This window comes from Haliotis rufescens, unplaced genomic scaffold, assembly GCF_023055435.1.
Source record: "Haliotis rufescens isolate VD_foot unplaced genomic scaffold, xgHalRufe1.0.p SCAF_14, whole genome shotgun sequence".
In the NCBI taxonomy this organism is placed as follows: domain Eukaryota; kingdom Metazoa; phylum Mollusca; class Gastropoda; order Lepetellida; family Haliotidae; genus Haliotis; species Haliotis rufescens.
The window spans coordinates 35,198,670-35,216,523 of NW_025963824.1; the positions used below are offsets into that span (position 1 = coordinate 35,198,670).

Sequence of the window (17,854 nt, forward strand, 5' to 3'; positions counted from 1 at the left end):
AGCTACTATTGTGGTACCTTCGATTGATCAGCTACTATTGTGGTACCTTCGATTGATCAGCTACTATTGTGCTACCTTCGATTGATCAGCTACTATTGTGCTACCTTCGATTGATCAGCTACTATTGCGCTACCTTCGATTGATCAGCTACTATTGTGGTACCTTCGATTGATCAGCTACTATTATGCTACCTTCGATTGATCAGCTAATATTGTGTTACCTTCGATTGATCAACTGCTTCTATTATGCTACCTTTATCATCATCAAATGGTCATGCTACCACATGTTCTCCTTAAGGTGAGCGTATCCTTCCCCACATGTAACACCCGTCACAAACACATGCAAAGGCAAGTCAGGTGATCGCCTGGAATAAAAGCAGACGGGAACATATGGTACAAGTCAAAATAAGGAACTGCATCGGACATCATTTGAAAGCTTTACTGAGGCTTTGCATGTTGTAACGCTGATCAAACCACTTTGGAGCAAGAGTCACATGACGCTCAAAGCTCGTGTCGTGGGTTAATCGAATCAATTTGAGAATCATTATTTAGTGAAAATATCTGACACGGAAACAGGTTGTTGGAGGAATACATTCTTTCCTGGGAGAATGCGCTGACAGCTACATGTATGGCATCCAAATCAGTATCAGCCAATTTCTCACGAAAGGAGTTTTGTCAATATAACTGCAGGACGTTGCAGGAAGGATCAAAGGACAACGGAACAGTCAGCGTCTACTTCTGTTGCCATGCACGCTTTTCACGGCTTAAGTCTCCAGTAGCAACTGGTTCTTGTGCTGGAGCTCGTGCACCACGTGATGAGATCGACACGCTTAAGGTCTTCGGCCTTGAGGCTAAGGTTGTACATTCACGGCTCGTGCACCACGTGATGAGATCGACGCTTAAGGTCTTCGGCCTTGAGGCTAAGGTTGTACATTCACGTCTCGTGCACCACGTGACATGAGTGGCACGATTTGCACGCTTTAAGTCTTCCGCCTTGAGGTTACGGAGCCCTGAACCTTCAGATTTCGTGGACCCATTCGTGACCAACTCGTGTTATTCCGGAAGTAGCATATGTTTTTCTCAAACGAATAACCCGGTGAATCGCTGACGACAGGGAGTGAGTTAATGTTGTTTTAAACCGCATTAGCAATATTCCATCTATTTGCGACAAGGCTAAGGGCAGCCTGAAATGTTGTTGAACCCTAATATTGTGTATTATCAGCTAATGGGTAAAATGACTGAAATTATCGCTTACGCAATCTTTAAAACGCAAAAATATTTCAGTCATTTTGTAATTATTTTTTGTCAAATTGACTAAAAGTTATTTAGAAGATCCTGATAGACTAGTAGTTCTTTTCTTTTTTAAATTTATATTTTATTTGTTTCCTGTTGCATATTACAAGTGAACAAATCCTGATCTATAAATAGGCATGAAAGACAGTGATATGTATACAAGCTACACAAGAATATAATTATCAATTGAACAATAAGTGACAATTTGACCAAAATTTGAGGCTCTTGCTTTCATATACTAGTACTGAACCGCAAAAGAAACGTCACCATGGATAGATGTATGAGAAACCAAATTTGTCCAAAAACTGTAAACAACACTGTACACTGTTGAGACATATTAAAAAGATGAAACTTGGCAAAACTGATTATCAAGGTTGAAATTATAGTGTCAAATGTTCTTAAAGTGAAACACAACACTAATCTCTGAGAAAATGGCATCACAAGTTAGTATCTCGTGTGTCCGCCATGTGCATTGATGACTGCCGTGCAACGTCGATACATGGAATCGATGAGGCGGTTGATCAAGGCCATAGGCACTTGAGCCCACACTCGGAGGAACGCCCTCGGGACTGAGGGCAGGCCACTGCATGGTTCTGATGCCATTCTGCTGGAGGAAGTCTCTTGTTGCTCTCGCAGTGTGGGTGCGGGCGTTATCATGCTGAAACTCGTGGCTGCGTCGTCGTGCAGAATGAGGTATGGCGTGTGGTCTCAAGACTTGATCAATGTACCGAGCTGCTGTGACACCATTCCCTCTCCCTGGACCGATGTTCTGGAAGACCACAGGACCGACCCTCTTGGCAAGACCAATTCCACCCCACACCATGATGCTCGGACCACCCCACGAGTCTCTCTCAACAACACAAGCATCCGAATAACGTTCCCCACGGCGTCGCCAGACTCTCCCTCTGCCATCCGCTGTTGAGATACAGTAACGGCTCTCGTCTGAGAAGATGACTCTTCTCCACTGCTGGTGGCGCCAATACTGGTGCTGTGTTGCCCACTGAAGACGGTCCCGGCGATGACGTGGTGTCAGAATAGGTCCTCGGTGTGGCCTGTGACAGTGGAGGTGTCTGCTCGTCAATCGTCGACGCACGGTGTCCTCACTAATGTGTCGCTGGTGTGTCCCCATGGTCCGTCGAGCAGTTTCCACAGCTGTAACAAAGCAATCTTGAAGATGCTGTCCCACAATCTGACGATCCTAACGTCGGGTGGTGACCCTTGGTCTTCCACTACGTGGTCGGTCATCTGTAGTGTTGGTGGTCTGGTGCCGTTGCTGGAGCCTGTACATGGCCCTTAAGTGGACTTGAAATGCATTGGCTACTTGTCCAGCTTGCAATCGTCCAAGGGCTTGGTGTCGCTGATTTCTTGTCAATCTTGGCATGTGGTTGCAATTCAATAACGAATGAATGATATCCGATCTGGGTGGATTTGTACAGGGCAAGAAATGGGGGAACGCATGTGCATTTCAATTTGCACGCAACACACGTGCATCGGGTTACCATGGCCGTTGTCGTGATGCGGTTAGGCGATCGGTTTTATTGTCATCTGCTTTGTTCATTTGCTTTGTTCATCAAATTTCATTTTTTCCGGACAAGGTAATGTTAAATTTTAGAAACTTTGACAAAGTTACCCAGATATCTAAATGCCAACTTTTCATGCAATGCTACTTGGGGTGACGCTTTTTTTTGCGTTTCAGTATATATTCATGCATTGTATTGACTAATTATAAACATTAACTAATTTTATACATTGACTGATTTAATACATTAACTCAGATGTTACACATTGACTGATTTTACAAATTAACGGATTTTACACATTGACTGATTTTACACATTGACTGATTTTAAACATTAACTGAAATTCCAAATTAAACGATTTTACGCATTGACTGATTTTCCAAATTAAACGATTTTACACATTGACTGATTTTATACATTGACCTATTTTACACATTGACTGATTTTATACATTGACCTATTTTACACATTGAGTAATTTTATACATTGACCTATTTTACACTTTGACTGATTTTATACATTGACATATTTTACACATTGATTGATTTTACACACATTGGCCAATTTTACACATTGACTAATTTTAAACATTGACTGATTTGACACATTGACTGATTTCACACACTGACTGATTTGACACATCGGCTGATTTTACACATCAACTGATTTTTCAAAAAAACGGATTTTAAACATTGACTGATTTGACAAATCAACCGATTATACACACTGACTGATGTTACACATTGACCAATTGTAAACATTGACTGATTTGATACATCAACTGATTTTATACATTGACTGATTCCTTACATTGACTGATTTTAAACAACTGTTTTTTCCACATTAACTGATTTTACACATATGCGGATTTTACTAAACTTGCTTTTATTTCAACAAAAAAAACATCAATTACTACCAGAGTAGTCGACCCGTGAAGATCCGGGGTAGAATAGGTCTTCAGCAACCCATGCTTGCCGTAAGAGGCGACTAAGGGGATCGGGTGGTGAGGCTCGCTGACTTTGTTGATACATGTCATCGTATCCCAATTGCGTGGGTTTTAAATGGCGATCCCGTCCAAACGCTTCTCTACTCGTCTTCTGTTCGTTTCTATGCAAATCACCTCTCAACTTGCATCAAAGATAAACATTATATCAATTTTGTGAAAAAACTTCTTTTATAAATGATAAGCGTAGTACGTAGTTTCTATTTTGTTCGACTCATTATGATTGGACGGTTCGCCCCGATTATGTTTCTAGGTTTGTCAGCACCATTCCCGTGCTCGTGGGTTTCACCGAAGTGGTAAACGTCTGAGACCTGCATCACCTTCGGGCTTTCCTCCCACATTAAGCTGACACGCCGTGATATAGCTGGAATACTATTAAAAGCGGCGTTTAACCCAACTCACTCACTCACTCATTATGACTGGATATTTTGGCTGTTGTAACCGTTTAAAAAGAACATTTGACTTTCTCCAGACTGCATAATTCATTGAGCTACAACTGTAATGTTCCTGAATATAACTAACCACAGTTTTTTTCAGGAATCAAATTTAAATTTCCTTTTTGAAAAATATAAGTCTGAAAATGTTTTTAAATTGGATTGAATGGTGTGGGAGATCACGAAGCCGAGACAACGTGAGCGACGTCGCCGCTGTTATTAGATTACATAATGTTGGTGCAAAGACGGGGAGTTTGTTAGTTCCAGGTTTTGAAGGAATTTAGAATTAGATCAGAGATCGTAAGAATTCCAATGATGACAGCAATGAAGATAGTAATTAATACTAAATTATAAATAAATAGATAAATAAATAGATAAATAAATAAATAAATAAATAAATTTGAGTTTGAAACTGGTAAGTATGTTCCTATTTGAACCCTGAAGCCGTCGTGTTTTGTGGTTATCCTTGCCCTCATACGTTTAGAAATTTTCTTTCATGTGGGGAAAATACCAGTCTGATCTCGCTTGTGTTGAGAAAGTGCAGATCAATCGAGCCCCGAAAGACCTTTACTATTTCCGTAATGATAAGGGTTCTTATGGCTATCTGAAGTTCGACTCAGTATTTTGTAAGACGGGTCTACATAAAGTACCGTGTAACTAGCCGCGGAAGGATTCCTGTCGGCCATGTCTGGCGTCCATTACAATTGCCTAGATTTGTCTAAGTAGGATAGGAATGGATGCCGGAGGGCTTTTTACATAGGTCAACAGTCGACGCTAGTCACCTTTCAATAAATCACGGACTATTTTGACCGTGTCAGTTACGGCGATGGGAGACATAATTGAATCAACCAGTGAGTGAAAAGGTCGGATCCGCTTCCGGTATACACGGAGGAGAAAAGGGTTGATTTAGACAAGGCCGATAACTCATGTTACGATTAGGCGTGACTGTCATCCGGTGTTAGGAGTGAGGTTTGATTCATCGGAACGGCGCAGACAAACATCGAGCCATATGTACAGTAATGCGATGTCTATATTGCATCGGATTCATGGTTCCTGTGTTTGATTGAAGGTTTGTGTAGCGTAGGCAAATATTGACTGTTAACGCCACGGAGTGCGGGTTTAGACTGCAGGGAAGAAAGGAGAGTAGATTTAGATTTGGGTTCATCATCATCATCATCCTCATCCTCATCCTCCTCCTCATCATCATCATTCTCCTCCTCCTCCTCCTCCTCCTCATCATCATCACAGTCAGCAGCAGCAGCAGCAGCTTGTCACATTCATCATGATCACATCGGTGTTTTGGAAACAGGTGGTCCAATCGCTTCATTTCGCATGGCAGACTCACAAACCTATGATTGTAGGTTCGAATCCCACATTCGTCCTGATTATTTAATAGGTTTCTTAACGCCATACTCGTGCTCCGGCGCTTCATAAAGTGAAAGACGACTAGGAACTGCATGGCATTTTGCTTTCATTTATCTGATCCGCTGTGACGTAATTAACAACATACTGTTCAGGGCGACGTTGACAGCCTCCGTGGTCCAGTGGTAGAGCGTCCGCCCGGAGAGCGGAAGGTCCGGGGTTCGATCCCCGGCCGCGTTATACCAAAATACGTTAAAATATGGTACTTGTTGTTACCCTGCCTACCCTGTTACTCGGCGTCAAGAGGCTAAAACAAGGACTGGCTTGCTATGAGTCCATATACTGCGTCGGAGTAGGATATTTATGTTAAACTGCGGCCGTATCTCAGTGGACTAGCACTATAAAATTAATCGGCATTTGTCCGGACCAGCACAAGCAGACACACACACACACACACGTGCACGCACGTCGCTATATAAGTGCAATAATCTTGGACGCGACGTTAAACCCCATTTCACCTCAACTTACCTCAGGGCGACTTTGAATTCACTCACTACCATCAACATCATGATCATCACCGTCGTCGTTGTCGTCGTCATCATGGTCATCATCATCATCATCATCATCATCAGATTTATCATCACCACCACCATCCTCATCGTCGTTGTTGTTGTTATAATTATTATAATTATTAATCATTTACCTTCCTCTCTCACCCAGGCGCACCATTTCAACATGGACTTTAAACTCCACAATGAATTATGTCTCCAAGCCATGCATAAAATGCATATCCATTATATTGATCAAACGGAGCGCCAACGTTAGTGTTTATCACCTTGTCATAACCATTAAGGGATGTTCCCAAACGCCAAGAGATCACATTAAGGTGATTGCTTCGTCTAAATCGTTTAATTTTCTGTCAAAATACATCCCCTACATCGTTCGGCTGTTAGGCTCTCCTCCCCGCCTCCAGTAAGACAATAAAACAGAGGACTTTATGTAACACCACGCACTCGGAATGGGGAAAATTAACTTAACGAGCGCTTTTCCGTTCTTGTATAACAGCGAAGTGATTCCAAGCAGTTTGGATTAAAGGCGTATATTATGACTGATTTTCTCGTATATGGGGATGTGATGATACCATACATACACAGAACTCGGTATTTTTTATTTTCCGTGGGATTCAAATCAGAATAATGGGTTGGTCAATTGGGGTTGAAACCCCTTTGTACATTATTTCTGTTATATCACGGCATGTCAGCTTGATATGGGGGCAAGTAACGCAGGCCGTGGATGTTTCCTACTTTGGTTGAGTTGACTGGGGTTTATGTCCGCTTTTAACAGTATTCCAGTTATATCACGGCGTGTCAGCCAAATGTGGGAGGAAAGCCCGAAGTGATGCAGGTCTCAGACGTTTACCACTTTATAGAAACCGAGGAACGAGGGTATGGTGCTGACAAACCTAAAAACATAATCGGGGCGAACCGGGATTCGAACCGACAATCATAGGTTTCTGGCGTACCCAAGGGACGCAACTCTGCACAGCGAATCGCGGCGCTGTGGACGACTGGGCCACCCGTGCCCCCTGCAGTTCTCAGACGTTTACCACTTTGGTGAAACTCACGAGCACGGGCATGGTGCTGACAACACGCGGGGTGAAACTCACGAGCACGGGCATGGTGCTGACAACACGCGTGGTGAAAGCCACGAGCACGGGCATGGTGCTGACAACACGCGTGGTGAAACTCACGAGCACGGGCATGGTGCTGACAACACGCGTGGTGAAACTCACGAGCATGGGCATGGTGCTGACAACACGCGTGGTGAAAGCCACGAGCACGGGCATGGTGCTGACAACACGCGTGGTGAAACTCACGAGCACGGGCATGGTGCTGACAACACGCGTGGTGAAAGTCACGAGCATGGGCATGGTGCTGACAACACGCGGGGTGAGGCCAGACGAGGGATCCCGAACCAATCTGGTGACTCAGTTCTGAAAATAGAAATGGTGCTTGATCAGTGGCGGGATAAACCATATTTCCCAGTACAAGCAAGTGTGTCATTGCACTGCGTCTTCATGCCATCATCCCCTGGGTTGCCTGTTGTCACCCAAATGGTTCATTGCAGACGAGTCATTAACTATCTTTTGATTGTCAACAATTATGATGATAATGTCATCGCCGACGCTTTGTTTGGTAAATCAAACATTAATTATGGCAATGGGTGCTAATAAACGATGCTGGTGATGCTCTTGATAAAGGGGGCGGTCGGGTAGCCTAGTGGTTAAAGCGTCCGCTCGTCACGCCGATGACCCGGGTTCAATTCCCGACATAGGTACAATGTGTGAAGCCCATTTCTGGTGTCCCACGCCGTGATATTGCTGGAATATTGCTAAAAGCGGCGTAAAACCATACTCAATACTCACTTTTGATAAAGACTACAATGATATGAACGATCTTGCCACTTATATAGACATTGATGATTATGAGGACGAGAAAGTTGAAAATTGTGACGACCAACTTGCAAATATTAACAACGATGATGGCAGTAATGGCAATGATGACGGTGATCTTGATAATAATGATGACGGTGATCTTGATAATAATGATGACGATGATCTTGATAATAATGATGACGGTGATCTTGATAATAATGATGACGATGATCTTGATAATAATGATGACGGTGATCTTGATAATAATGATGACGGTGATCTTGATAATAATGATGACGATGATCTTGATAATAATGATGACGGTGATCTTGATAATAATGATGACGATGATCTTGATAATAATGATGACGATGATCTTGATAATAATGATGACGGTGATCTTGATAATAATGATGACGGTGATCTTGATAATAATGATGACGGTGATCTTGATAATAATGATGACGGTGATCTTGATAATAATGATGACGATGATCTTGATAATAATGATGACGGTGATCTTGATAATAATGATGACGGTGATCTTGATAATAATGATGACGGTGATCTTGATAATAATGATGACGATGATCTTGATAATAATGATGACGGTGATCTTGATAATAATGATGACGGTGATCTTGATAATAATGATGACGGTGATCTTGATAATAATGATGACGATGATCTTGATAATAATGATGACGGTGATCTTGATAATAATGATGACGGTGATCTTGATAATAATGATGACGGTGATCTTGATAATAATGATGACGGTGATCTTGATAATAATGATGACGGTGATCTTGATAATAATGATGACGGTGATCTTGATAATAATGATGACGATGATCTTGATAATAATGATGACGATGATCTTGATAATAATGATGACGGTGATCTTGAGAATAATGATGACGGTGATCTTGAGAATAATGATGACGATGATCTTGATAATAATGATGACGGTGATCTTGATAATAATGATGACGATGATCTTGATAATAATGATGACGGTGATCTTGATTATAATGATGAACATGATCTTGAATTAACAATGGTGATGATTTAATAACAGTGATGATGATTATATTATGACGACGATGAAAATAGTAACATTAATGACGATGATCGTGATGATGCCACGGCCATGTCAAAGCACAAAGACTTCAGCAACCCATTCTTGCGACTATAGGCGACTAACGGGATCGGGTGGTGAGGCTCACTGAGGCTGATGCATGTCATCGTATCCCAATTGCGTGGATCGATCATGATGTCAATCACTGTATTATCTGATCCAGACTCGATTATTTACAGACCGCCGTCAAATAGTTTGAATATTGGTGAGTGTGGCGTTATAGAACAAACAAACAAACAAACATACCTGGCTGGCTGGCCAGTGATAGTTTGAATGTAGCGAAAGCGCCTTTTCAACCTTCATTTCCCTCAAGGTCAACAAGGGAATGGCTTGAATAAAACAGGACATCATTTTCCAAAAACTATATATAATTACTTGACTCGAGAAGTCGTCTTCTGTTGACAAGAACTCAAGCTCTAAACTTTAATTCCATCCAACAGCCTATTTCGTAATACTGCCGTTTTTGCAGAGAGCTAAGTTACTTAGGCGAGCAAAAACGACTCCCGCAGGATGCACACTCGTCTTGGTAATGTTGTAGCATGGTAATGAAAGGGGAAGTGTTGGCCCACTAACTGGTGTAGAATGGTATATGAGCTTCGTCTTAAGGGATGAAGAATATATCTGGAGTTCTTAACGTCTTTACTGACGTATTATCTGGTTATTTGATGTAAGATTAACTAATTTCGCGGTTGATGGCTGATCATTGATTTCAAAGGTGAAGGACGCCGAGGTCAAAGGTGAACGTCGCAAGGGTAAGACTTTGCTGTGGCATTCGTTCAATATTCTTTGCTAGAGTTCGCAGTCGAGCTTACAACAAGAATTCATATTCTGAATACGATCATTGTTTAAGTGCAATATCAAAATCGAATACTTGGAATTATTTGCAGTTGCTATGACAATAAGATATGATATTGACTCTGAGAGAAATGTGTATTATGCTTACATAATTATATCATAAACGTTACGTTTTATTATGTTTCTGGAAAGAAGTCAGAGAACACATGACATATACTGCTCATAAAAGTTAGACAACACTCAATGAACTATAGTCATGTGAAAAAATGAACGTGCTTTAACTTCTTTCTGTAGTACGTCACGCTTGACATTTAAAGCTGCATTCAAACACTGCAGCACGAAGAAAAGTATACGTGCGGCAAAATGTTGTCTACCGAGTGTCACTACATTGTCAAACAATAACATGCCGCCTTGTTATTATCATATTATCATGGACCGGGACGATATGATATTTAAACTAAACAATCGTTTCACGACCAAATTGATGTCCTCATGACATTCAACTTCGTGTTACGGTTTTGTTGTGTGTCAGTGTGTGATTAGTGTGTGATCAGTGTGTGTCAGTGTGTGATCACTGTGTGAGTGAGTGAGTGAGTGAGTTGATCTATCAGACAATGGAAACTCGTTAACCCGGACGGACTTGCTAGGCACCGTCCAGATTAACGGGGTTTCAATGTACAAGATATCACGGTTCACTCACAAAGCAGCTAGACACATCGCTATCAAAAATATATGATATTTAAAATGTCTTTTCTTTAAAACTGACAGACAAAAGAAAGAGTACACTTGAAAATTTAATTTGACTAACGAGTTAAAATGTTATCAAAACGTCACTAGGTTGGAAGCAGCTGCCGAAACACTGCAAGATTCGGTCCAAAACCTAACTGTGATGCCCGTATGAAATACATCACCATCGGATAACCATTTGTTGCATTTTAATTATAAGCCACCATCATACATAGGTGCATACATGAGTGAGTGCGTTGGGTTTAACGCCGCTTTTCACATTATTCTAGTTATTTTACGGCGTGTCAGCTTAATGTTGAAGAAAGCCCGAAGCGATGCAAGTCTCAGACGTTAACTACTTCGGTGAAACCCATGAGCACGGGTATGGTGCTGACAAACCTAGAAACATAATCGGGGCGAACCGGGATTCGAACCCACAATCATCGGTTCCTGGCGTGTCCAAGGGACGCAATGCATGCATGATTCCCGGCAGGTTATGTAATTCTGACCGAACAGTTGTTTGTCTCTTAAAGAGGCTCTCCGCCCTGGCGTGCTAGCAGCCCGACTTAGACAGGCCGGGAAACCTGGATGAGCATATATCAACTCTGTTCTTGTTCAAGGACGCGGCTAAATGCCAGCATATTGATCGAGGGGTTAGTTTCGCTGACTTAGTTGATTGCATGTCACCGTTCCCTATTGCGTGGATCGATGCTCATGATGTCACTCTCAGGGTTGTCAGTCCAGACTCGATTATTTACAGACCGCATCAAACGGCAGGAATAAAGTTGAGTGCGATGTTCAACAGAAAACATCAATGAGTTAAACGAAACAATCTTGTACTCACGTGCGAAGTATATGTAAATCTATATGTAAAGTAAAGTCGTCTAAGGCGCCGCGATTCGCAGTGCAGAGTTTCGTCCCTTGGACACGCCAGGAACCTATGATTGTGGGTTCGAATCCTGGTTCGCCCCGATTATGTTTCCAGGTTTGTCAGCGCCATACCCGTGCTCGTGGGTTTCACCGAAGTTGTGAACGTCTGAGACCTGCATCACTTCGGGCTTTCCTCCCACAGTAAGCTGACACGCCGTAAAATAACAGGAATACTTTTAAAAGCGGCGTTAAAACCAATTATCTCACTCACTCACACACTAAGAGTAAGGATTATTTGAAGTTCAAGACGTCCATGTCGTAATCGCAGGGTGTACGGATGGCCACGTCGTCTAAGGCGCCGCAATTCGCCGTACAGAGTTAAGTCCCTTTTTTGTGTGGTTTCGAATCCTGGTTCGTTCTAAACATAGCTGGTGGATTTCACCAAAGTGGTAAACGACTTAAAGCTGAATTATTTCAACTTGCAGGTTGTGATATAACTGAGATATTGTTTAAAACGACATTAAACTCACTCTGAACTTCAGACAAATCATTGGGTACATTGTCTCCAGCTGGGATCGTCGTGCGAAACAATGGTCATAGCTCTAATACCCTCAAACAACCCTAAGTGAGTCTTAGCGCTAAGATCGCTTCGTGTAACGGACCCTGATCACGAACCAGACATCAACTCAGAGACACGTTCGTACTCCTCGTTAAGGTATGACATCAATGTAGAAAGTGTGCTTCTAAGCTATTAACAATTCATTTCAGTGTCTTCGAAAGGCAGAACCTATTCGTCAAATCTACAAATTCCTGCTGATAGCAATTTCAACCACGTGATCAAGTTTCTTTGAAAGCTGTCATATATGGCCACCATGCTGTGACATTTCTTCCTGAAGACGCCATTCGGGGGATCGGTGACACTGAACAGACTCGTAACGAGAACGTGAGTGGGTGTCTTGGAACTTTCTCTTTACCACTCTTAGTACCTTACTGCCAATCCTGTACAGGGTTTGAAAACACCATTGACGCCTATTAACTTTTCCAACGACTGGATTCAAATTTCAACCTCAGATGCGAAACAGGCGATTAAGGTGCCACCAGAGCGTCTGACCTACGCGAAAGAAGGTGTTGGTGCCAAACATTCGTCAAAATCTCCTCGAAATTTCTCATAAAAGTTCTCAGAATAGAGCCAGGTTATTGCACCTATTCATCATATTTCACGGAGGAATCGGATTCCGGTTCCGCTGATCTGATCAACATTTAAGGATTTTGCCGATTGGGATCGCCTAAATAATTACGCTTATATTTGAGTCAAATCTACCGTAAGAACAAAACCGTTACATTTCCCGATCGTTTAAACCAGTTGCGACATTAACGGTTCTTTGAAGAGCCACATTGCACGTGGGAATTGTCGTCGGTCTGGTCAGCTGACCATGACCAACAAAGCCTGAACGCTGTCAACTGTGAACACTGTGTGAGAGAGTATACCCCAAAGAAAGTGGACAGAGTGGTTTAATCGTTCACCAAGCTCAGAGGAAACGATCTCTGTTAATAACAGTGAGTGCACATTGAGACTGGCGGTGCTGTTAACATCAGAATCGATACCGACAACGGTAAGGTTGTTTCCAGGGGGTACGGGAGCGAGCTGTATTCAGTCTGGATTATCATTCGTATTTGGATTACCTTTGTGTTTTCGAGGACTTTCAGGTAAGTCTTCAACCTATATATGCAGTGGATGGATACTAGAAGCTTTTTGAAAGCCAAACCGGCAATTGAGCCATGTTAAATCAGCTGTACGACTCACTGGCCGAAGCACGACGAAAGTGTGTGCGTGTTTTGGCAGCGTTGTCAGTAGACCAAACATAAAGTACTACCTTTCAACCAACATCTGCATATGAGTTTAATAGAACATGTTATTCGCATTATAATTTATATCTTTATACATGCATGCCAAGACTGCGGCGAAGATGTCGCTGAAAGTAAACAAAACATGATTTTGGTAATCAGTTGTCACAATGGTAATATTGTGGCTTTATATCATGTACTAGGATAAAAAATACGCACTTAGCTATTGTAGCGCTCTCACAACTGTGTCGCTGATTGGCAAGTGTTTCCTAAAGTAAACCCGTCTCCAAGTTTCAGAAAATCCTGCACAGTGTATTATTTATATTCAAAATGAACCTAGCCGCTGAGCTACAGAAAGTACACACTTGAAAATAGGATTTGACCAAAACGTTAAAAAGGTTGTGAGAACGTCACTAGGCTGAAAACAGTCGCCGAAACACTGCAAACTTAAGGCCCAAAACACAACTATGACACCCGTATAAAATACATCACCATCGAATGACCATCTAGTGTTGTTGCAATTCAGCCACGTTCAAACATGGGAGCGGACTTTGTGTTGTCCGGCGGTTTATTAACATAAAATATCATTTACCTACATTGTCTCAACAATCAAATATATCATCTAAATACATTATCATTGTGTGTTCCAAAAAGACAATATTAATAGACAACTGAAATTGGTATGATTCTTCTTCTCTGTGTGATTAAAACTTGTACATGGACATGGCACTTTTGAAACACTTCAGTGACACTTGAGTCGGTCTGTTTGTGGAAACGGGGACTTTTTTATGGTATTTGGGTAGGTAAGTTGAGAGAAATTAGAACATATATTATTACTATTGTAACTTTTTTGATACATCCATGTGTGGCAATGGCATGTAAAATATACATTGTTTTTGCTCGACTGTCTTTAATGTAATCAAAGTGAGTAACTATGTACGCCTGAGCGCAATCGGTATCGATTACCAGCAGAAAAAGATTTCATAGAGCATAACAGGCAAAATAGTGATGTTAATTATACATGATCAATAAAAATAAGTGATGAAACCAGGTGTTTGCAAAAACACTTACAGCATATGTATGTGAACTCTTCTCATGAGGGGGCGGTCGGGTAGCCTAGTGGTTAAAGCGTTCGCTCGTCACGCCGAAGACCCGGGTTCGATTCCCGACATGGGTACAATGTGTGAAGTCCGTTTCTGGTGTCCCCGCCGTGATATTGCTGGAATATTGCTAAAAGCGGCGTAAAACCATACTCACTCACTCACTTCTCATGAGATTATCAATAATGCACAGCTAGATAAGTAATAACACCGTACTATTTTGTCTGTCATTGCCTCGATTTAACAACACACACATTACAGCGCCTTGATATATAACTTAAACGATATCCAATGTTATATAGGCGCGGTATCGTACATCCATCCTGACATTTATTACCGTTAAAGTCTCGTGTACGAATTTCATGATGGCATAGTAATAATACCCAGTAATAACGACAATACGATGAAAGTGTTTCTGAACATGACTGGTCAATATATAGAATGACCACAAACTGGCTGCAGATTGTTGTCAGACATCTCTCATCTGCAACATCGCAAACTACGACTGTTATCTGATGTTCACATAGGCTGATGGTATATCCCCTGCATCGTTGGGCATGCAGATGACGTTAGTGTCGGTCCAGGTAACGGCTACAGATGCTCCTTCTCATTATGATGACCATTGCCATAAAGACTGGTGCCATAGATATACTCACCGACAATAGAAACGCGAATACCATATATGTCGGTTAATATAGGAAGAATTACTGACATTCAAGCGATATTATATTGCACCATCGAGATGCACCATTTGTCTCGTGCAGGATTAGCGTGTAAAGTTTGGAAATCACGTGCTGCATATCGTGATAGGAATAAAGGCTCTCTGTGGTACCACTTGACTGATTGTTAGTTTTGTCATTAAGTGGTACAAATTTGAAAAATCTCTTTTTAACGTACATGGTTCGTGTTTCTTTTGGCGTTTCTTTTGGCGCTTATTATTGTTTTGCAAAAAAAAACGTGTTCTTTCAAATCAACATCTTTTGCAATCTTTAATTGATTTGTAATTTTATCACCTTAGGTAACTGACTCATCTATTTTATTATTTGACAAACTTATAAACGCCCAAAAGGTCTACCTGACAGAGTTTGGGCATAAATCAGCAGAGGTAAGAATTGCTAATGTGCGCTCATTTAAAGGTCTCGGACTTGTGAAGACCCGGATTAGAATAGGCCTTCAGCAACCCATGCCTGTCGTAAGAGGCGACTTACGGGATCGGGCGGTAACGCTCGCTGACTTGGTTGATGCATGTCATCGTATCCCAATTGCGCGGACCGATGCTCATAATAGTGGTGATATTGATTGAATAGTGGTGATATTGATTGAATAGTGGTGATATTGATTGAATAGTGGTGATACTGACGGAATAGTGGTGATATTGACTGAATATTGGGGATATTGACTGAATAGTGGTGATATTGACTGAAGAGTGGTGATATTGACTGAAGAGTGGTGGCAGCTTGATATTGACAGAACAGTGGTGATATTGACTGAATATTGGTGAAGTTGACGAAATAGTGGTGATATTGACGGAATAGTGGTGATATTGACCGAATAGTGGTGATATTGACGGAATAGTGATGGCAGCTGGATATTGACAGAACAGTGGTGATATTGACTGAATATTGGGGATATTGATGGAAATGTGGTGATATTGACTGAATAGTAGTGATATTGACTGAATAGTGGTGATATTGACTGAAGAGTGGTGATATTGACTGAATAGTGGGGATATTGACTGAATAGTGGTGGCAGCTTGATATCGACAGAACAGTTGTGATATTGACTGAATATTGGGGATATTGACTGAATAGTTGTAATCTTGACTGAAAAGTGGTGATATTGACGGAAGAGTGGTGATATTGACTGAAGAGTGGAGATATTGACTGAATAGTGGTGATATTGACAGAACAATGGTGATATTGACTGAATATTGGTGATGTTGACGGAATAGTGGTGATATTGACTGAATAGTGGTGATATTGACGGAATATTGGTGACAACGTGATATTGACAGAATAGTGATGATATTGACGGAATAGTTGTGCTGTTGACGGAATAGTGGTGATAATGACGGAATATTTGTGACAACGTGATATTGACCGAATAGTGGTGATATTGACGGAATAGTTGTGATGTTGACGGAATGATGGTGATATTGAAGAAATGGTGGTGATATTGACGGAATAGTGGTGATATTGACGAAATGGTGATGATATTGACGGAATAGTGGTGATATTGACGGAAAGGTGGTGATATTGACACAATGTTGGTAATATTGACGGTATAGTGGTGATATTGACGGAATATTTGTGATATTGACGGAATGGTGGTAATATTGACGGAATAGTTGTGATATTGACGGAAGAGTGGTGATATTGACTGAATAGTGGTGATATTGACTGAATAGTGGTGATATTGACGGAATGGTGGTGATATTGACGAAATAGTGGTGATATTGACGGAAAGGTGGTGTTATTGACGGAAAGGTGGTGATATTGACGAAATAGTGGTGAAGTTGACGAAATAGTTGTGATATTGACGGAAGAGTGGTGATATTGACTGAATAGTGGTGATATTGACTGAATAGTGGTGATATTGACGGAATGGTGGTGATATTGACGAAATAGTGGTGATATTGACGGAAAGGTGGTGTTATTGACGGAAAGGTGGTGATATTGACGAAATAGTGGTGATATTGACGGAATGGTGGTGATATTGACGGAATAGTGGTGATATTGACGGAAAGGTGGTGATATTGACGGAAAGATGGTGATATTGACGGAATGGTGGTGATATTGACGGAATAGTGGTGATATTGACGGAATAGTTGTGATATTGACGGAATAGTGATATTGACGGAAAGATGGTGATATTGACGGAATAGTGGTGATATTGACGGAAAGTTGGTGATGTTAACGGAATAGTTGTGTTATTGACGGAATATTTTTGACAAATTGATATTGACAGAATAGTGTTATAGTGTGATTTCCTCACTTACTCTCTCATCTTAATCAAAACATGTCGTAAAATAGTTGCTCAAATTGTTTTTACAACTCGTAATCTGAGCACGGACTTCGGTAAACTATATGAATAGCATGAAAACGTCACACTGACGCCAGCCATCAAGTAATTAATCTTACCAAATTTTTCATAATGTTATGGTTGTGCAAAAGGACGGCGGGATAGTTTAGAGGTCAGAGTGTTCGCTCGTCACGCCGAGGGTCGGGGTTCGGAGCCTAGCATTTGTGTTCCAGGGCGATAGGGCTTGAACGATACCATCAACGGCACAAAACGAAATTCAACCACGCACTGGCCACAATGTTCAAAGGTTG

At 41.5% G+C, this 17,854-nt stretch overlaps 2 protein-coding genes across 2 annotated transcripts in view; one reads left to right on the forward strand and one right to left on the reverse strand.

The window, feature by feature from the left end:
* Window positions 1-7,627: 7,627 nt before the first annotated feature.
* On the reverse strand, window positions 7,628-9,537 carry LOC125379240. The gene is made up of 4 exons (XM_048395491.1): window positions 9,433-9,537; window positions 8,440-8,901; window positions 8,037-8,349; window positions 7,628-7,710 (listed from the first exon to the last, which is right to left on the reverse strand). Exons 1-4 carry the CDS (start codon window positions 9,535-9,537, stop codon window positions 7,628-7,630), a joined length of 963 nt encoding a protein of 320 aa, XP_048251448.1.
* A 3,398-nt stretch (window positions 9,538-12,935) lies between these two features.
* The window catches only part of LOC124113561 (potassium voltage-gated channel subfamily H member 7-like), a 295,515-nt gene continuing 290,596 nt past the window's right edge, over window positions 12,936-17,854 (forward strand). The window contains exon 1 of the mRNA XM_048395341.1: window positions 12,936-13,284. The gene's annotated coding sequence lies outside the window, so the exon portion shown is untranslated. The remainder of the gene's footprint in view (window positions 13,285-17,854) is intronic.

Coding starts and splice junctions, on each gene's coding strand:
- LOC125379240 (XM_048395491.1), bottom strand. CDS start 9,537: ATGATGTCCTGTTTTATTCAAGCCATTCCCTTGTTGACCTTGAGGGAA. Junction 8,902..9,432: donor ATCACTGGCCAGCCAGCCAG/GTATGTTTGTTT, acceptor ATTATTATCAAG/ATCATCGTCATCATTATTAT. Junction 8,350..8,439: donor TCATTATTATCAAGATCACC/GTCATCATTATT, acceptor ATTATTATCAAG/ATCATCGTCATCATTATTAT.